The sequence below is a fragment of the Malania oleifera genome, chromosome 5, assembly GCF_029873635.1.
Source record: "Malania oleifera isolate guangnan ecotype guangnan chromosome 5, ASM2987363v1, whole genome shotgun sequence".
NCBI lineage: Eukaryota > Viridiplantae > Streptophyta > Magnoliopsida > Santalales > Ximeniaceae > Malania > Malania oleifera.
In genome coordinates, this window is record NC_080421.1 from 13,723,542 (window position 1) to 13,746,515 (window position 22,974).

The 22,974-nt window shown below is 38.4% G+C and overlaps 1 protein-coding gene across 1 annotated transcript in view; it reads left to right on the forward strand.

Annotated features, from left to right (window-relative positions):
• The window catches only part of LOC131155850 (uncharacterized), a 53,553-nt gene extending 35,055 nt beyond the window's left edge, over window positions 1-18,498 (forward strand). Inside the window, 1 exon segment of the mRNA XM_058109296.1 lies at window positions 18,322-18,498. Within this exon segment, the coding sequence (XP_057965279.1) occupies window positions 18,322-18,498 (177 nt within the window).
• Window positions 18,499-22,974: the final 4,476 nt, after the last annotated feature.

A 22,974-nucleotide genomic window follows, 5' to 3' on the forward strand; every position in this document is an offset into this window, starting at 1 on the left:
AACAAGAATCCGATAATGACCAATTGTTTGAAGATGTGACATTTGATCGGTGCTTCTACATATATGGAGGCCCATAACAGATGAAGGTAGCTTTATTATCTCCCAAATTAAATTTCTCTCAATGCATGTGAATTGGAATGATACAAATGGTGAACCTGACAGTAATATGTGCAACTTGTAAAAAATCTGTCTTTTGTATTTTGCACCTTCCCTTTTTTTTTTTTCAGCCGTCTATTCTCCCTTTCATATACAAAAACCTTAACTTTGCTATACAATTTTTTCATCTCCTAGACTCAAGCTAACCTCCCTTATTAACGGGATGTTACAAAATTCAAATGCCTTAAATCTCTTTTGGTTGTTTACAATAACAACTCATGTCAACACTCCCCCTCAAGTTGATGCATATAGGTTTCGCATGCCCAACTTGTCAAGTGAGTTGTAGAAGTCCTTACTAGATACAACTTTTGTGAGGATATCTGCCAATTGATATTTAGATTTCACAAACGGAAACCTAATTGTTTTTGGTTCAAGATTCTCTTTGATGAAGTGTCGATCTACCTCCACATGTTTAGTACGATCATGTTGAATAGGATTGTGAGAAATGGCAATTGCAGCTTTATTGTCACACAAGAGATCCATCTCGGAAGTGGGGGCAAATCCGATTTTAGTGAGTAGCTTTCTTAGCCAAAGAAGTTCACAAAGACCCTCAGCCATTTCCTTAAACTCAGCTTTAGCACTTGACAAGGCTACCACTTTTTGTTTTTTGCTTCTCCAGGTTATAAGATTTTCTCCAACAAATGTAAAATATCCTGAGGTGGACTTTCTGTTAGTTATATTACCTACCCAAATCGCATCCGTATACCCATAAACCATCTGCTGAATGTTATGTTTTGAGAACATAAGTCCCTTGCTTGGGGATGACTTCAAGTATCGAAGTATTCGAATCACTACTTCCATATGACTCTTACTTGGATTATGCATAAATTGACTTACGACACTTACAACATAGGCAATATCTGGGCGAGTATGGGAGAGATAAATGAGTTTACCAACTAACCTTTGGTATCTTCCCTTATCTGTTGGTACTTGGTCTGGGTATTCTCCAAGCTTGTGATTCTGAACCATGGGGGTGTCTGCAGGCCTACACTCCAACATCCCTACTTTGGTTAGCAAATCTAATATGTATTTCTGTTGGCAGAGAAATATGCCTTGCTTAGACCTGGCAACTTCAATTCCTAAGAAATACTTGAGTCCTCCCAGATTTTTCATCCCAAATTCTGTTGCTAATTGCTTTTGAAGCAGAGAGATTTCGTCTTCATCATCTACTGTAATAATAATGTCATCTACATAGACTATCAAAGCAGTTACCTTGCCCAACCGATGCTTTAAGAACAAAGTATGGTCAGAGTTACTTTGTTGGAAGCCATATTTCTTCATTGCCAAGCTAAACCTTACAAACTATGCTCATGGTGATTGCTTCAATCCGTACAACGCTCACTACAATTTGCACACCACTCCATTCTTTGAAGATGCTGTATAACCAGGAGGAACATCCATATAAACCTCTTCTTGGAGATCACCGTTGAGAAAAGCGTTCTTTACATCAAATTGATGCAAAGGCCAATCAAGATTTGTAGCAAGAGACAATAATACCCTAACTATATTTAACTTGGCTACAGGTGAGAAAGTCTCCTGATAATTGACACCATATGTTTGCTTATATCCCTTTGCTACCAGTCGTGCTTTGTACCGTTCAATAGATCCATCTGCTCGGGTCCATCTTGCATTTGCAAATGCCTCATGAACGCTGGTAGGAATTTGACATATGGAGAGTTCTTGTGCAAATTTCTTAAGAGGTTCAGAGAGTTCCTTGGTGGATACATAGTTAGAAATTGGATACCTCGACCTTCGTTCTTCAATGTTTGGAGAGTATCTATTAGGTGGCTTGCCACGATTGTACCTGTGAGGTAAGACATAACCCGCATAAGCATCTATATCATCGGTATGTAAGGGTATAATAACATTATGTACCGCAGGAGTATTCTTAGGAGATGTTTTGACTAGCACTTTAGAGGGAGGGGATATAGGTTCAGTCTCAGATGCTGCATGCTTTGTAGTAGGATATGTCTCAGCTTCAAAGTTCACTATGCCTAAGTTATCATTCGGCCTATCCTGTCCCTCATGTTCACATGGCCCCTCATTTGGTGCCAACCAATCAAACTCATTTGGCACCTCATGTTGGAACCAATTCAACTCTTCATTATGTATCTCCCCCTAAAGAGGAGAAGTAGGTGCTGAAGAGGAAAAAAACACATCAGTCTCCAAGAATTGGACATCCATAGTCACATGGAGTCTACGAGTGGTAGGATCATAACACTAGTACCCTTTTTGATGGATGCCATATGTAACGACTCGGCCCTTTATACGGACTAGTACCGTTAACCCAAATACAAAATACCTATACCTGTTCAAAATACCTAGACAACCCGCCCTAAACAGGGACATACAGGTATAAACCATGCATAATTACAATGTAAATGCCTTGGAAAACATAAACATTCATTGGGATTTCTAATAGACTTATACCAGAGCTTACTATTACATCCACAATTACATAAATCCAGACCTAGCACATATTCTGCTATTACAACCCCAAAAAGATACTCCAATTGCATTCAATATACATATAGTCCACTTACGTAAGCTACCAACAAAAACGATTTCCAATTCCCTTAAGCAACTAGGACAGATGACCAGATGAACCTAAAAACAAAGGTTGTATAATGGGGTGAGACACTTCTCAAGAAGGAAGAAGATATTACAACAGTGTGTGACCACATACGCATATTTCCATAAAAACCCATGTATATATATATATATATATATATATATAACATTTCTTTATAACATTGTAACATATGAGATTTATTTGCACATTCTAGTATTTAAATCATGCATATGGATATTAGAACAACTACTAGTTTGGTATGACAAGTTTTTCTGTTTACCCCGTGGCTCGGGTTGTGCACTGATACCCCTGACAATGTCCTGTTCATGCAGACACTGCTAAGCATTTATCTATAGTTCGACTGCCCCTTGGTCTATTATTTCACAAACAATTAAAACTCCATGCAAGCCAACTATCTTAAGTACCCACACTGATCCCTCATGTGTGGTTGCACTGTACTGCCAGCATCGGAACCGTGCTTATAATAGTTTAGAATATTTTTCAACCCCATTACTGAAGTTTTTTTTCAACTTATTTTGGTAGCAAGCTGTGGTTCCAGTATCATATATACAATTTATAACAAAACATGATAACCTGTGCAATTCCAGTATTTTCACAAACTCATATATCCATATTTAGTATAAACCGGCACACACCCTCTCGGGTTACCCTTTTTGCATAATTAGCACGGTATATAACCGACACCTTTTTTTCAACATTTTCCAATATAACAATTTGGAACTCCGTTCCCATAATCCATATCAACGTATCAAATGTTCACGAGTTCATTTTCATCCACATGTCACACTAATTTAAACAAAAATCTGCTATATAGTATATAATATAATAAACGCCATTTAAATAAAAATAAGGGATTCAGGCATCTCTTACATATATAATAATACAAATAAAGAAGTTTTGAAATATTTGGAGATCATACGCCAAAATTCATATTTTTACCAAAAACTGAAAAATCATAAAATCGTAAAACTAGCATTTCTACTTAGTGGAAGTTAGCAAATAAGTGGTTAAATCATACATATAAGCAAAACCTAACTTTTTAGCTGTTTAGTTTTTTTCAAATATATTGTTGTAAACAAATTCGCCTTACCTTAAACTCGAAACGAAACTACGTACGAAAACGGTTCAAACCGATAACCTGGGATCCTCGAAACCTAAAAACTACAAGACATAACCTTACTATAATTTCAACTACTATCCAAACATTCAATCGAAATTGAAATCAAATCCTTACCTCGATTTTTGGAAAAACCCAAAATCCCCAAAACAACGATCCGATTCGCTAAAGTTGTAGAACTTCCTCCTTTGATCCACGCAAGAACTTCTATTTTTAGAAACGGACGTTGAACAACGAAGAATTTTAAAGAGAGAGAGAGAGAGAGGATTTTCGTTGGTTTAGAGAGAGAGAGAGAGAGCTTGGCGAGAAACTTAGCCTTTAAGCAACCACAATGGATATTTATCGAGCCTTTGACTGAGTCAAATTCGTCGACGAGGTGGCGCCTTCGTCGACGAATCTACCACATAGCTCGTCGACGAAGCCATTCCTTTGTCACCGAGCCCAATTCAGATATTTTCTCTGACCCGCTTGGTATTTCCTCATCGACAATGCTCTGAATTCTCTCGATGAGGCTCTGAAGGATTTCGTCGAAAAATGTGACCCCTTCATCGACGAACCCAGCTTATACGGGTTTGGGTCTCTACAATCTCCCCTCCTTCTAAAAATTTCATCCTCGAAATTTACTAACTGTTGCTAAACATAATCTTTTCTTATAATTCCACTCTACAAAAGAGTCGAAAGTCACTTACAAAGTGACTTTGGCCCAAATTCATTACACATCCTCACATATAGTGGAAGAATACCGTGGTTACACAAAAGATACTTCGGAAGATTACATACATAAAAAAAACTCTCCCAAAGACCGTTACATTTGATCTAAACCACTTCGTACTATAAAAATAACTGTGGGTACTTCTGGAGTATTTCAGACTCTAATTCCATGAAGCCTCTTCCACTGCATGGTTGCACCATAATACCTTCACGAGAGGTATTTCCTTAGTTCATAACTGCTGAACCTTCTAATCCAATACCTGCACTGGTACTTCCTCATACGATAAGGCATCACTGATCTCAAGAGGTTTGTAGCTCAGTACGTGTGAAGGATCCGGTACGTACTTCCTCAGTATAGACATGTGAAATACATCATGGACTCTGGATAATTCTGGAGGTAGAGCCACTCGATAAGCAACCGAACCTATCCTTTCAAGGATCTTAAAAGGCCCGATATACCGAGGACTTAGCTTGCCCTTCTTCCTGAACCTCATCACCCCTTTCATCGGAGTGATCCTCAGAAATACCATATCTCCTACCTTAAATTCCAACTCTCGTCAATGAGTATCAACATAACTCTTCTGTCGACTCTGAGTTGTCTTGATTCTTTCCCTGATCAACCACAACCCATATAGCATTCTGCCCATGCACCGCCGCAGGTAATCCCATCACAAAATCCATCAAAATGTGCTCCCACCTCCACTCAAAGATGTCAAGTGGCTGAAGTGGTCCTATTGGCCTCTGATGTTCTGCTTTGATCCACTGACATGTTATGCACTGCTCTACAAAACAGGTAATCTCTATTTTCATGTTGGACCACCAGAAAGATTCCCTTAAATCCCAGTACATTTTTTTTACTACCAGAATGTACAGTGTAGAGTGAATGATGTGCCTCCTCCAGAATGACCCATTTAATTATGACATCATTCGGTACACAAACCCTGCCACGAAATCTCAATATCCCATCACCAGAGATACTGAAATCCGGCTACAACCCCTTTTGAATTCCTTCCATAACCTCAACCAACTTAGGATCCTTCTTCTGCACCACACGGATCCTCTCCTGTAAATTTGGCTATACCACCAAGCTAGCAAGGACAGCCTGATGGTTTCTTTCCACCACCTCCAAATTCAACCTTTCAAGGTCCATACAAATCTGATGCTGAACCTCAACTACTGATACTGATGCATCCACAGACTTCCGACTCAGAGCATCAGCTACCACATTAGCCTTTCCTAGGTGATAGCTAATAATACAATCGTAGTCTTTAATCAACTCAAGCCACCTACACTGTCTCATGTTGAGCTCTTTTTGGGTGAAAAAGTATTTAAGACTTTTATGGTCAATAAAAATCTCACACCTTTCACCGTGCAAGTAGTGCCTCCAAATTTTCAGTGCAAACACTACCACTGCTAATTCCATATCATGCGTCAGGTAGTTCTTCTTGTATTCTTTGAGTTAACGAGAAGCGTAAGCAACTACTTTGCCTTGCTGCATTAGAACACAACCAAGACCCTTTTTCAAAGCGTCACCATAAATAACAAAGCCACCATCACTGGATGGAAGAGTCAGAATAGGAGCAGTGACCAGTTGTCATTTTAGCTCCTGGAAACTCAGCTCGCACTCCTTCGTCCAATCATACCTCACGTTCTTCCACACGAGTCTCTTTAAAGGACCTGCTAAATTGGAGAACCCTTCTACAAACTGACGGTAGCAACCTACAAGATCCAAAAAACTTCTGACCTCCTGAACATTCTTTGGTTTCGCCCAGTTCACTATTGCTTTAATCTTACTCAGGTCCACTGATACACCTTCTTTAGACACTACGTGCCCCAAAAATGCAATCTATTCTAGCCAGAACTAGCACTTCTTTAGTTTAGCATATAATCTCTTATCTCTAAGAATTTGCAACACCAGCCTCGAATGAACTTCATGCTCTATAGCACTCCTAGAATACACTAGGATATCATCGATAAACACCACGACGAATTGGTCTAGATATTCGTGGAAGACCCTATTCATCAAATCCATAAATGTTGTAGATGCATTAGTCAAACCAAAAGGAATAACCATAAATTCAAAATGGCCATATCGGGTTTGAAATGCAGTTTTCGGGACGTCCTCCGCTTTCACTTTCAATTGGTGATACCCAGACCGTAGGCCAATCTTGGAAAAGACCTGCGTGCCCTGGAGCTGATCAAACAAATCATCAATCCTAGGTAGTAAATATTTGTTTTTCACCGTTACCTTGTTAAGTTCTTTGTAATCGATGCACATTCTCATCGACCCATCCTTCTTCTTCACAAATAACATTGGTGCTCCCTAGGGAGAAACATTGGGTCGAATATACGCCTTGTCTAGTAGCTCCTAAAGCCGTTCTTTTAACTCTCTCAATTCAGCTAGAGCTATGCGATATGGAGCTTTTGATATCAGTGCCGTACCTGGAGCTAATTCTATGACAAATTCCACTTCATGATCCAGAGGTAAACCTGCCAAGTCCTCTAGAAATACGTTAGGGAACTCGCGCACTATTGCGATTATCTCCATACCCCATTCTTCTGCTGGCGTGTCTTTCACAAACACTAGATACCCCCAGCACCCTTTTACGAGTACCCTTCTAACTTGCATAGCAGAAAGGATCCATGGTGCAAAACGCACACACGACCCCAAAAACTGGAATTCCTGCTCTCCTGGCGGTCTGAACAATACTTCCTTCCTGTGGCAATCTATACTGGCATAACTGGCCGACAACCAGTCCATCCCAAAGATGATATCAAAGCCAACAAACATGCCATACACCACAAGGTCAACTAGTAGCATCCTCCCCTGAATTTCAACTAGGAAGTCATGGACTACACTGCTACACCCGACCGCAGACCCGGACGGTCTAGCTACTACCAGTTCATAATCTAGTAATCGAGCCTCTAATCCACACAATTTAACAAATCCATGGGAAATGAAAGAATGCATTGCCCCAGAATCAAATAATACAACAGTTTTATGAGAAAGTATGTAAATGATACCTGTGACCACATCGCCAGCGTTCTCAGCATCGGCTGGAGTTAGAGAATACACCTTATCCTGGGTCGTACCCCCTTGCTTACCACCATGTGGAGCATGAGTATTTCCCCTGCATGGCTGCTGCGAGGTTCCACTGTTTCTTTGCACACGACAGTCTCTCATCTGATGCCCTTGTATACCACACTCCATACAAGCCCTTGTAGACAACCAACACTGCCTAGGGTGTTTCTTACCACACAAAGAGCAACGTTGAACACGTGCGATGTTCTGGGACATACTACCACTGTTCTTTTTCCAGCTACCCTGTCCTACCCTAGATGAAGAACTAGGAGGCATTGGCCTCTTCTTCGGGACCTGAACCTCTGTGTCCTCTAGTAGACTCTCCTCTGCCACAGTGGCTTTGTCATCCAACATAGCAAAGTCCTGCAACTGCAAAATCACGGTCTGCCTACAAATTTCCTTCCTCAAACCCCTCTAAAACTTCCAGGCCTTCTTCGCTTCATCCGGTATCATGAATGGAGTGAATTGGGATAGCTCCTGGAATTTGGTAGCATACTGCTGTACTATCAACGACTCCTGCATCAGATTCATAAATTCCTCCATCTTTGCGTTTCTAACCGTGGTCAGAAAATACTGTTCAAAGAAGAGCTCTTTGAACCGGGCCCACGTCAACGCTACTAGTATTTGTAGTGACCTGAAGAATAATTGTATTTAAATAATAACGAGGAAGAGAAATGGGAACAAGTATCAGAAGGAGGCAGTCGCCTTTGTGTTCGTCGACGACATTGCATTTTAGATATAATGACCCGAAAGATTTTCCACAAGGCCTCATCAACGAATATAGGGAGTTTGTATATGAGTGCATAATAGGACCTCGTCGATAAAGTTACGACTCGTCGACAAGAAAATACTAAGAGATGGATTTGGGCTACTCTGAATTTCGTCGACGAAGGGTAAGATTCATCGGCGAATTTACTAAAGGACTCGTCGACGAGGTGACATGTCTAATTGACGAATCTTGCCCTATAAATAGCTAAAACTTGGATTTTTATTCATTTCCAGCGCTTCTCTCTCTCTCTTTCTCTTTCTCTCTCTCTCTCTCTCTCTACATCCCTCTCTCACTTCTCTCTTCGTTTCCGAGCCTATTTTTCGTCGGATCAAAGATCTGAGGCTACCACGACACTCTTGACAAAGTTCTTTGCAAGTCCGCTGGAGCTAATCGTTGGAAAAGTTGGGTTGGATTTCGTCCCAATCTCAGGGTAAGACATTTTATTCAGTATTTGCCTTTCCCTCAGTTATAAGAAATGTTGTAGGTAAGAAAATACTGATATTTTGTTCTGGGAGATTGTGTTTTCAGGATATTGAGTTAGGAACCCTGCGGGTATAGAATCAGAATTTTATAGGGGTTTTTCAAAGTTAACGTAAGGGAAATATGCTATGCTAGGGTTTTAAGAATTTAACAAAGTTTTCATAGATACATATATACCAATTAATATGTTGTTTCTATAGAATGAATGTTTTAATGTTGTGTGGCTCGAGTAGATATTTATCTAATGTATATTTATATAGATTTTATTCAGTTCAGTATATCATAGTTTCACAGAATGTTATGTTTTCCTGAATACCACAACACACAGTTTATAAAGACAGATTATATAGTTATAGCATCGAGATGCTACAGTTACTCAGATTTTAAAGTACAAAATTATAGCGTATGGTTATTTTGGGAACATAATGAAAACAACAAAAGTATATATATATATATATATATATATATAGTATCAGATCCCTATGGAGTTATTACAGACAGACACAATTTACAGAGCACGGTACCATTACTATGTACAGATAGAGTGCAACCACATATCTTAGATATTGTGTGGGTACCATCTAACCGTGCTCGGAGAGGATGCAGCTCCCTAGTACACTGGGTAGAGGGGGCTGGTTAGACGAGGTAGCAGCCAGTCCCGTGCTTAGGAGTGGATGCAGTTTGACCGGACTGAGGTAGTGTAGAGTATGATGACTTACTTGGAGGGCCGACTAGGTTAAGTCCTGCCTACGAGCCGCACAACTGTATCATGAGGGGTCAAATCATGACATATAGAGTCCCAGGGAAAGAACACAGTTATATATATATATATATATATATATATATATATATATGTATATAAATTTATAGTTTTTATTGTACGTAGTAAATTATAGCAGTATGAATGATAGAAAGTTTAGATGATACAAATGTTTTAAGCTTTTATATATATGTTTTATAGATTTGTCAGATCATACAGTTTTAAATATTATTATTATTATAATTTTATGACTCGGTCGAGACACACTAGTAATAGCATATTTGCACTTACTGAGCGTCGACTCACCCTATTACTTTACCATTTTTTAGGTGAGCCAGTTAAGCGAGTAGATCAGGCTCGCGGATAGAGATCACTTGGTCACCCTAGTTATAGGGTAAGTTTTGTGTAGGGTTCTGTATTTTGAGTAGTTGACACGGGAAAGAGAAATGTATTATGTAGCTATGGTTGAAAATACTGAATTCTGGTATTGTATATACATGTATTGGTGGTTATGTGATGTATGTTTTTCCGCGGCATAGGAGTGCCCATTACATGCAGGCATTGGAGGAATTTATAAAAAAAAAAAAAGGTGAAAATTTTGAGGATGTTACAGTATCGATCGGTGCTCCTCCATATTCTTTACTAACACCCACCATCTCTCAGCCTTCCCTGCCAACTTGAATGTGGCGAAGGTGACTTTCTGCCTCTCTGTATAGTTCAAAACATCCAGGATTTTCTCAATCTCTTGGATCCAATTCTCAGCATGAACTGGATCTACACTTCCTACGAACACCGAAGGCTTCAACCTGGTGAGCCGATCAATGGAGCATCCCATCTCAGATGCGAAACGGTCCTGCCCCCTATTTGTTTGCACCACCTCAGCCATAAGTTGCTGTGCGAAATTCCGTAATACACTCGTAGAGTCATTGCCAGCCTCATGGTCAGCACCCTCACTACTACTGCTTCCTATGTTAGCAGTAATGTCCCTGGATTCCATCCTAAAAGGCAAAAATGAAAATCCATTAGAAGGGTAAAATCCTAAATATCGGCTAATACTATTTTACTATAGACTCCCCTAAAATCATATTTTCAATATTGACGTACACCATTAATTTAACATCATCATTCTAACTCAAATCCTGCCCTTCTGCTTGGAAACAACACCATCAATAGATTTTAGTGATTTTCTGAACCTTTCGAATGATCCAGAAAAAACATAGAAGTCTGCCAAAGGAATTTTGTCTCCAGGCATACAAAACAAAACTCGAGGTCTTATCTATGTCCTATACTTTGGTATATTCTAGACTATAGAACTAGAAAATTCTTAATTCTGAACATATCCCTGACCAGGTAGCATGATTTAAATCACACTTCCAACTGGTTAAGGGCTCTGATACCAACTGTAATGACCCGACACTTTATACGGACCAACACCATTAACCCAAATACAAAATACCTGTACCTATTCAAGATACCTAGACAACCCGCCCTAAATAGGGACATATAGGTATAAACCATGTATAATTACAATGTAAATGTCGCGGAAAAATATAAACACTCATTGGGATTTCTACTAGACTTATACCAGAGCTTACTATTACATCCACAATTACATAAATCCAGACCTAGCACATATTTTGCTATTACAACCCCAAAAAGATACTCCAATTGTGTTCAATATACATATAGTCCACTTACGTAAGCTACCACCAAAAACGATTTCCAATTCCCTTAAGCAACTAGGACCGATGACCAGATGGACCCGAAAACAAAGGTTGTATAATGGGGTGAGACACTTCTTAGTAAGGAAGAAGATATTACAACAGTGTGTGACCACATACGCATATTTCCATAAAAACCCATATATATATATATATAACATTTCTTTATAACATTGTAACATACGAGATTTATTTGCACATTCTAGTATTTAAATCATGCATATGGATATTAGAAAAACTACCAGCTTGGTATGACAAGTTTGCCTGTTTACCCTTGTTGCTCGGGTTGTGCATTGATACCTTTGACAATGTCCTGTTTGTGCAGACACTGCCTGTAACGCCCCAAACTCTTAAACTCGGGTCCGGTGCGTTTTACCTGATCATATCCTGATAAATCATAATCCATAACATACGCAGCGGAAAACATAACCATAATCTCCATATAACATAATACCAGAGTTTACTAATTCTAACTACCAACCATAATAAATTAATCATCCACCAGTATTCAAACATATATACATGTCTCCAAAACATTATCCACTAATACCCGTATGTTTCACAACCATCTATATCTTATAAAACTTAAAACATAAATCATAAAACATAAAATATACATATCAAAATTAACATAAAAATATGCCCCTTTTCTTATATCTTCCAAAAATGTTATAAAATCTCGAGCTCTTAAAGCTCGATCTTGAGAAATCCTGAAAAAAATGAATTCATATTCGGGTGAGACACATCTCAGTAAGGGAAGAAACAATATATTAAAACAGTGTGTGGCCAACATGAGTTAAATAGATATCATTTTATTTCATTTGCAAATCATCATATAACATTGAAATCGTTTTCTGAACCTAAACAATCACATGCAAATATTTAACCCACGAGATTACTTGAGGATAAGGGTGACTACTCGCCCATACAAGTAGCACCCCTCTGCTCTAATACATTTAGCAACCCGAAGGTCACAATTTAAGCATACCAGGGCACTCACCTTACTCAGTAAGCCCTCAAGTGTTAAACTGATCTCGTACTCACGCATTCAACAATAGTTTACGCGCAAAGGCCCTAAGGATAAGGAATTCTACCCGCCCATACAAGTAGGTTCCCTTTGCCCTAGTGCGTTATGTAGCTACTACCACATCTGAAGCTACTAGTGCACTCGCCTTACTGAGCAAGTCCTCAGACGAAAGGTACGCCTTTCTGTCATTATACATTCATGCACATTCATTCATATTCATAACTTAACTTTGCATTTCATTTCACTTTAAGTGACTCTTTCCCATTTACATCATTTACCTTTGTCATTTCATTTCATTGCCATTTCATTGTCATTTCATTGCATAACATTTTATTTCATTACTTTGTACTATAGCTGGTCTTTAGCCATCATTAGTTAGTCTACGTAGAAACGTGCTAGATCTGCTACCACAACTCCTTTTAGCTGTCATCAGTAAGTCTACACAGAAGTGTGCTAGATCTGCTAACATGACTGTCTTTCAGCTGTCTTACATTTACATGGTTGTATTTAACATACACAGGCAACATTGTCCATATCATATTTTATTTTCATTGCTTTACTTACTTAATTTGCATCTCATACATTTAACATATATTTGCACAGAATCTCATGCCACACAATTTAACAATAAAATTCATACACCGCTTGTAAAATAAGCCAACCAACATTTAATGTTTATATACTAAAAATACCTTTTATTTCTTACATAAATACTCTGAAAATATGTTTCCACTTTCGTCAGTTCATTTTCACATATACATATCTAATAAACAGCCCTAAACTCGGAAAAATATAATTTAAACAGTTGACATTTTACCTATATTGAAACATATACACTTACATATAACACAATTTATTTTTTCATTTAATTCATAAACATTCTGATTTAATATATATTTTTTCCCTTACTTGGTTTCTTGAACTACGCCAACAGGGACTCCGAAAAATACCTGTGGAGCTCACCCGGACCCTGATTCAAAAATTCCTAACTCTAATAAATTATTCCTAAATAAAATATTATTTAAATATATCCTAGGGTTATAATTCTTAAATAAATAAATATACCCTTAAATTTAACCAAATTGCCAAATTTCTCAAATCCCACTCTCCCTTTGGAGTAAGGTTTAGAAAATCCCAATTGAAAAATTACCTACGTCAAAATGACGACAACGACGATTAGGACCTCGTGGTGGTGCCTGATCGTCGATTCAACAATAGATTTAACCAGAAATTAAGAAATTGGGGAAAAATTACCTTTCCCCAGGAGCAGTACCTAAGTCGTTCCCACGACAAATCCGCTCTAGTAGAAATGTCGGTGGCGGAGTTAGGAACCCAACGGCACCTTCCGTTTCCCGATCGGTTGAGTATTCGTCGAGAAATGAGGGGAGAAAGAGAGACGGAGATGGAGGAGTGGATGGCACAGGAAACAGAGACGCAGAGAGGTTGAAGAAGAAGGTGATGCTTCAGGTAACTTTTTAACTTTCTTTTATCTTGTTTTTTCTTTTACTTACATTGCCGTAATACTATTATATATATATTTCAAATTTTTTTAACTATTTATTTATTTATTTAATTTAATAACATTTAATTAATTAATTAATTAATTAATAATTTTTTTTCATACTATTTATTTTTATTTGTTTATTTAATACATTAATTTAATAGTGTTTAACCAATTAATTAATTATTTTAATTAATTATTATTATTTTTTATTTTAATTTTTTTTCTCGGGTTATTACACTACCGAGCATCTATCTATAGTCCGACTGTTCCTTGGTCTATTATTTCACTAGAAATTACAACTCCACGCAAGACGACTATCTTAAGTACCCACACTGATCCCTCATGTGTGGTTGCACTGTACTGCCAGCATCGGAACCGTGCTTATTATAGTTTAGAGTATTTTTCAATGCCATTACTGAAGCTTTTTTTCAACTTATTTTGGTAGCAAGCTGTGGTTCCAGTATCATATATATACAATTTATAATAAAACATGATAACCTGTGCAATTCTAGTATTTTCACAAACTCATATATCCATATTTGGTATAAACCGGCACACACCCTCTCGGCTTACCCTTTTTACATAATTAGCACGGTATATAACCGACACCTATTTTTCAACATTTTTCAGTATAACAATTTGGAACTCCGTTCCCATAATCCATATCAATAATATCAAATGTTCACAAGTTCATTTTCATCCACATGTCACACTAATTTAAACAAAAATCCGCTATATAGTATATATTATAATAAACACCATTTAAATAAAAATAAGGGATTCAAGCATCTCCTCCATACATAATAATACAAATAAAGAAGTTTTGAAACATTTGGAGAACATACGCCAAAATCCATATTTTTACCAAAAACTGAAAAATTGTAAAATCGACATTTCTACTCTGTGGAAGTTAGCAAATAAGCAGTTAAATCATACATATAAGCATAACCTAACTTTTTAGCGGTTTAGTTTTTTCAAAAATATTGTTGTAAACAAATTCCCCTTACCTTAAACTCGAAGCGAAACTACGTACGAAAACAGTTCAAACCGACAACCTGGGATCCTCGAAACCTAAAAACCACAGAACATAACCTTATGATAATTTCGACTACTATCCAAGTATTCAATTGAAATCAAAATCAGATCCTTACCTCGATTTTTGAGAAAACCCAAAAATCCCCAAAACAACGATATGATCCGCTAAAGTTGTAGAACTTCCTCCTCTGATCCACGCAAGAATTTTCGTTTTTAGAAACAGACGTCGAATGGCGAAGAATTTTAGAGAAAGAGAGGATTTTTACTGGTTTAGAGAGAGAGAGAGAGAGAGAGAGAGAGAGAGAGAGAGAGAGAGAGAGAGAGAGAGAGAGAGCATGGAGAGAAATTTAGTCTTTAAGCAACCACAATGGATATTTATAGAGCCTTTGACCAAATCAAACTCGTCAATGAGGTGGCCCCTTCATCGACGAATCCACCACACAACTCGTTGACGAAGCCATTCCTTCGTCGCCGAGCCCAATTCGGATATTTTCTCTGACCTGCTCGATATTTCCTCATTGACGACGCTCTGAATTTTGTCGATGAGGCTCTGAAGGACTTCATCGACGAACGTGACCCCTTCATCGATGAACTTAGCTTATACGAGTTTGGGTCTCTACACCATAGCCCAAAAACAAACACCGACATGCACACGGATCAAGTTTAGTGCACTGGTTCTTGTGGAGATACACATAAACAACACACCCAAAGACGCGAGGAGGAAGCATCAGTGCAGTAGGTAGTGACACATAAGTAGAAAGACATTGGAGTGGTGTCTTAAAGGATAAAACCTTGGAAGGCATTTAGTTGAGAAGGTGGAAAGCAGTGGAGACGACATCGGTCCAAAAACGTTAGGGCATATGACCACCGAGAAGCAAAGCACGGGCAGTCCAAGAACATGTCCATTCTTCCTCTCAGCAACACTGTTCTGTTGAGGTGTTTGTGAGCATGAAGTTTCATGAATTAAACCATGTTGAGTAAAGTACGCTTTAAGGTGCTTATTGACATATTCACCACCATTATTAGAGTGGAGAACCTTCATGGTGGCACTGTACTGAGTACCAACCATAGCATGGAATGTTTTAAACACATTGAGAACCTCATCTTTGTGTTTCATCAGGTAGAGCCATGTCATATAAGTACAATCATCCACAAAAATCACAAACCAACGAAAGCCAGACATATTAGTAACAGGTGAGGGCCCCCATACATAAGAGTGAATTAACGTAAATGGAATGTCACTTTTATTCATGCTTAAAGGATAAGTAGCCCGATGGCTCTTAGCCAAAATACAAGTGTCACATTTCAAATCAGGAGTCTGTAAATGCTTAAACAAATCCGGAAAAACATGCTTCAAATAAGGAAAAGATGGGTGTCCCAAGCGTCAATGCCACAACCAAAGTAGTGTCTTTTTATCAGCATGCGGATGGTTCATGTGATTGGCCTGGCTGATACTGAAGTCTTCCACATAATATAATCTCTCCCTCTTAGTACCACGCCCAATTATCTCCTTGGTGAGAATATCTTGAATAAGACAGAAATTGGGATAAATAAGCACAACACACCCAAGGTCTATAGTAAGCTGACTTACAAACAACAATTTATGGGATAAAGATGGAACAAGTAAAGTATTAGATAAATGTAGGGATGGAGATGAAGTCATAGAACCAACACCAGTGACTGGTGAGATAACACAATTTGCATTGGCTATGCTGGTGTATCGCGAAAGAGAGGTATGAGAGAAGTCCGAGGCAGCAAAAGTCATATGGTCGGTGGCCCCTGAGTTAAGAAGCCATGCACTACAGTTTGCATCTCAGTGGTAGGTAGGAAGAGCAAGACCAGGGATACTTGAGTTCAAATTAGGAGGAGCATCCGTGGATGTTGTAGCTGGTTGTATAAGGGAGAGATGAGGCTCTGCAGAAGCAACAATAGATATGCCTGAATTTCCATTGGTTCCGGTTCCAATATGACGTTTACAGGCTTGAAGGTCATGCCACCAATCAGGGTACCCATGCAATTTAAAACAGGTTTCACATGTGTGCTTCTAGTTTCCACAATGAGAACATTTTTTCGTATCAGTGGAATTTTGGGGTTTGGAAGATTTACCAGGGGCAGAGGTGCCTAACGTAAGTGCTTTTGAGGTCAAGACAGCCCCCTGGAGCCCATCGGGGTCATGGGTAGTCATAACCTGTTGTCGAATAACCTCCCGTCTAATATGCGCATACGCTTGTTTGACAATAGGAAATGGTTTCATCTGCAAAACATCAGCCCGTATTTTGTTTAGCCGATCATCAAGACCATCCAGAAACACATAAACATGGTCTTCCTGGATGATCTGATCATAGTGCTGAATATCAACAGAGCATTCCATAGGATTTGGCCAATGGAAATCAATTTCACACCATAAACCCTGCAACTTAGTATAATATTTTTCCAGCGAGCCAGCGGCTTGCTTCAGCCGTGTCACACGGCGTCGGAGATCATACACTTGTGATGTATCACTACCATCAAAGAATGTAGTGGCAATGGAGTCCCAAACCACCTTTACCATAGGAAACTGAATAAAATTGTTAATCAAGGACGAATCCATGGAAGTAATTAACCAACCTTTAACAATGGCGTTATCGGTGCGCCACTTGTGAAAGGAGGGATCAGTGGATAGCTGCTGGGGAAGGTCGCCATTAATGTACCCCAGTTTATCCTTGCCAGAGATATACATATCGACAACCTGGGACCACAGTGCATAGTTGGAACCATCCAACTTAATGCCGATTGGAGCAGCGGATGTTTTAGTGGTGATGGTTGGGGTCCTAGTACTGTTCAAAACCTCGGTCATCCTTGTAGTCAATTCAAGGATAGAATCAAAGAGGTTGGATGTGTTGCCAGAAGAGTTCGGATCATCAGAGTTCGCCATGAACAGAGGTATGGTTAGGATGTAATACAGGAAGCCAGAACTCATTTGGCTCTGATACCATGTAAAAAATCTGTCTTCTGTATTCTGCACCTTCCCCCCCCCCTTTTTTTTTCAGCCGTTTGTTCTCTTTTTCATATACAAAAACCTTAACTTTGCTCTACAATTTTTCCATCTCCTAGACTCAAGCTAACCTCCCTTATTTACGAGATGTTACAAATTTCAAATGCCTCAAATCTCTTTTGGTTGTTTACAATAACAGCTCACGCCAACACAACTACATTGTTTTGAAGTGTGCAATCATACATACTAATCTACAATTTTGGATAACGAGTGTTTTTTTTTTTGGCCAGGGGAGAGGAGAGGGTGGTGTTGGGGGGGTGGGGGACTGGATATTTACAGTATATACAAGCCATTAGAAAAACACAAACCACTAAATATTTACAGTAATAAAGGGAGCCACTGCAGAGTCTCATGAAGTTCTTCCCCAAACCTCAATCCAAGAAAAAGCCAAAGCTTTTTCTGAACATCTCTGTGCTGATCAAAACACATCAATGAGCAAAATCTAGGATGGCCTCCAATACCTATCTTTTGTACTTCTTTCGACCTTTATGCCTGCTGTAACAACCTGAGATTTTTGCACAGGATTTCGTCGACGAATAAGGGGATTCGTCGACGAGTGCATAAGGGACTTCATCGACGAAGCCACGTCTCATCGATGAGAAAATAACGAGAGAGGTTTTGGGGCAGCTTGAAATTCGTCGACGAGGGAGCAAGGTTTGTCGACGAAATTACTGAAAGATTCGTCAACGAGATGATGTGTCTCGTCGACGAAGGCCGCAGTATAAATAGTGTTCAACCCAGATTTTTGATGAAAACCGACGCAAGAAGCTCTCCCCTTTCTCTCTCTACGTCCCTCCCTCCTTCTCTCTTTGTTTCTGGGCGTGTTTCTCGCTAGATCGAAGATCTGAGGCTACCACGACGCTCCTTGTGAAATTCTCAGGGTAAGACATTTTATTCAGTATCTGCCTTTCCCTCAGTTATAAGAAATGTTGTAGGTAAGAAAATACTGATGTTTTGTTCTGGGGGATTTTGTTTTCAGGATGTTGATTTAGGAACCTTACGGGTATAGAGCTAGAATTTTATAAGGGATTTTCAAAGTTAAGGTAAGGGAAATATGCTATGCTAGGAGTTTTCATAATGCTATCAGAGATTTCATAGACACATATTTATACCAGTTTATTATACAGTATTTACAGAATATGAGTTTAAATGATTGTGTGGCCTGAGTAGATTTTTATTTGATGAAGGAATTTATATAGCTTTTATAATGTATTATACTATACCGAATACACAGATATAGACAACATATACAGTTTATATAGTTTTTCCCAGTATATGGAGTTATACAGAATATACAGATATAGATATATATATTCACAGAGATTGTACAGAGAAATTTACATGCATATACAACTTTTATACAAATAGTTTCATGAAACAGATATATATATATATATATATATATATATATATATATATATATATACATATACATGTATACAGTTTTACTCAGATCAGTATATATATTACAGCCTTATACAGAACAGTATATACAGAGTTATAGCATGCCATGTTTCCTATTACCATAACATACAAAGTATACAAACAGAGTATATAGACAGAGTATACAAATAGATATACAGAGGTAGCATCAAGATGCTACAGATATAGTATACAGAGATTACAGTATTTACAGTATAGAAAGCTAGCGTTATGGTAATTTTGGAAACATGATGAAAACAATAAAAGAGTATATATGTATATATATTGTATCAGATCCCTGTGGAAAAGATTATAGACAAATACAATATAGATATAGATTATAGAGTACAGTACCATTGCTATATATAGATAGAGTGCAACCACATATCTCAGATAGTGTGTGGGTACCGTCAGCTGTGCTTGGAGAGGATGCAGCTCCCCAGTTCACTGGGTGGAGGGGGCTAGTTTGACGAGGTAGTAGCCAATCCCGAGCCTAGGAGTGGATGCAGTTTGGCTGGACTGAGGTAGGGTAGAGTATATTGACTTATCTTGAGGGCCGACTAGATGAAGTCCCGCTTATGGGTTGCACAACCTTATCATAAGGGGTCAAATCATGATGTATGGAGTCCCAGGGATAAAACACAGTTATATATATGTATACAGTTTTACAGTATATGATGAGTATAGTATGTTATGATCAGTACGAAAAGTAGAAAATACAAACAATTCAATATATTTTAAATTGTGAAAGAACGATATGCTTTACAGATTATTTATTGCATTACAGTTCAGTTGCTATTTTAAAAGTACTCTTAACTTAGTTGCCACACACTAGTAATAGCATATTTCCACTTACTGAGCGTCGACTCACCCCATTACTTTTAACATTTTTTAGGTGAGCTAGTTAGGCGAGCAGATCAAGCTCGCGGATAGAGAGTGTTTTGATTACCCTGATTATAGGGTGAGTTTTTGACAGTTGTGTATATTTTTGGGTAGATGACCCTGGAGGGGTAAATTTATATGACTATGGTTAATACACACTGGATTTTGATATTGTATAGTATATATCTGAATGGTTGTATGATTTATGTTCCCGCTGCTTAGGTATGAATATATATATTGATAAAAAAAAAAATGAATAGAATTTTGAGGATGTTACACCTGTAGCCTGAAATGGTCACCGTCTACAATCTGCATTACTCTAGGTTTGTTGTGTGATTGACATGTTTATGTTTTGCTGAATATTATTTGGTGAACATATATTTTTCTTGATCGGGCTTAGCACACACACACACACGTCAAAATAAACAGGTTTAAGTTTAGGCGTGATTATGATTGATGCTTAGACCAAAATCAGATTGTTATTGTGGTTTGTTTGGAATTAATTAAAATTTGAAAATAGAATTAGCAATCAGCTGAATTACACACAACAAGTGGTATTAGAGCCTGACTATGTGATGGGGACCGCTAGGTTTGAAATAGAAAAATTCATCGGGAAAAATGACTTTGGTTTATGGAGGATTAAGATGCGTGCCATCTTGGTACAACAGGGGCTTGAGGAGGCTCTTCTTGGAGCAAAGAAAGGGTCTTCCACTTCACAAGGGGGGAAACCAAGTTTTCCCTCCACCGATAAAGTGAAGCCCGAAATCCTCCAAAAGGCACATAGTGCCATTATCTTGTCCTTAGGAGACAAAGTGCTTAGGGAAGTTGCTAATGACGATACGATAGCTGGAGTTTGGTCAAAACTAGAAAGTTTGTATATAAAAAAATCCCTAGCAAATAGACTCCATATGAAGACTAGACTCTACACCTTTAGAATGACCCATGGAACATTGATTGATGAACATTTAGATGAATTTAATAAAATTCTTTTGGATCTTGCTAATATTGATATTAGTATAGATGAAGAAGACCAGAAAATTCTTTTATTGAGTTCTCTTGACTCCACATATGAAAATATTATAGAAACTATGATGTATGGGAGAGAGAGGCTGACTTTAGAAGATGTGCAAGCCGTTTTGCACTCTAGGGAATTACACACTAAGTTTGAGTCTAAATCAGGGTCAGGGGAAGGGTTAAATGTGAGAGGTAGGTCTGAAAAGAGGAACAAGAAAGGAAAAGACAAGAGGTCTAGATCAAAGTTTAAGAGCAAGGCACTAAAGTGTTTTGCATGTCACAAGGAAGGACATTTTAAAAGAGATTGCACTGAGAGGAAAAATGGTGCAAACGCGACCACCTCTGAATCAAAGGGTAAGACAACTGTAGTTTTAGATGGGTATGATAGTGCAGAAGTGTTGAATGTCTCTGATGGAGATTCAGGAAAAGAATGGATATTAGATTCAGGATGTTCCTTCCACATATGTCAATTGAAAACCTAGTTTGAGTCCTTTACATGCTTAGAAGGAGGTCATGTTATCCTAGAAAACAATAAGTCATGTAAAATATAGGGTATTGGGACTGTGAGACTTCTAATGCATGATGGGATGGAAAGAGTGCTAAGAGATGTGAGATACATAGCTGAGCTAAAGAGAAACTTGATTTCTATGGATAGCTTAGATAAGACAGGGTACACGTTTAAGTTTGAAGGAGGTAGCCTAAGAGTTTGTAGAGGTTCACTAGTAGTGATGAAAGGGGTGCTAAAGAATGGGTTGTACACCTTGGTAGGAAAGACAGTGATTGGTGAGGCTTCACCTATCAATCATAGGGTAGAAAATCAGGTTTCCTTGTGGCATAAGAGGTTAGGACATGTTAGCCAACAGGGCCTAAAGGAGCGGGAGAAACAGGGGATCCTTGGAGATAGGAAACTTGAGGAATTGTCATTCTCTGAGGAGTGTGTCTTGGGTAAGTCTACTAGGGTTAGTTTTAAGAAGTCCACTCACACCACGAAACAAACTCTTGATTACACACATTCAAACTTGTGGGGCCTGCTACGGTTAGTTCTCATGGTGGTTCTAAGTATTTTTTGTCAATTATAGATGACTTTTCTAGGAAAGTATGAGTTTATATTCTAAAACATAAAAGTGATACTTTTGAAAAGTTTAAAGAATGGAAAACCTTAGTTGAAAATCAAGTTGGTAGAAAAGTTAAAACGCTGAGAACAGACAATGGATTAGAATACTTGTCAAATGAATTTTCTGAATTTTGTAAAGCTGAGGGCATAGCTAGACATAGGACTGTTAGAGATACTCCCCAACAGAATGGATTAGTTGAAAGGATGAATAGGACTATTTTGGAAAGGATAAGATGCATGTTAGCCACTTTAGGTCTGCCCAAGACCTTTTGGGCAGAGGCGGTGACCACTGCATAGGTGTCCTTCTACAGCTCTAAATTTTAAAACCCCTCAAGAAATTTGGTCGGGTAAGCCTGCTGATTATCAGGGTTTAAAAGTTTTTGGGTGCGTAGTCTATGCCCACATTAGAACTGATAAATTAGAGCCTAGGGCTATTAAATGCATTTTTGTGGGATACCCAGAGGGGGTTAAGGGCTATAAGCTCTGGGTTATAGAGCCTGGAAAACAAAAATGTATTATTAGCAGGGATGTAGTTTTTAATGAAACTAAAATG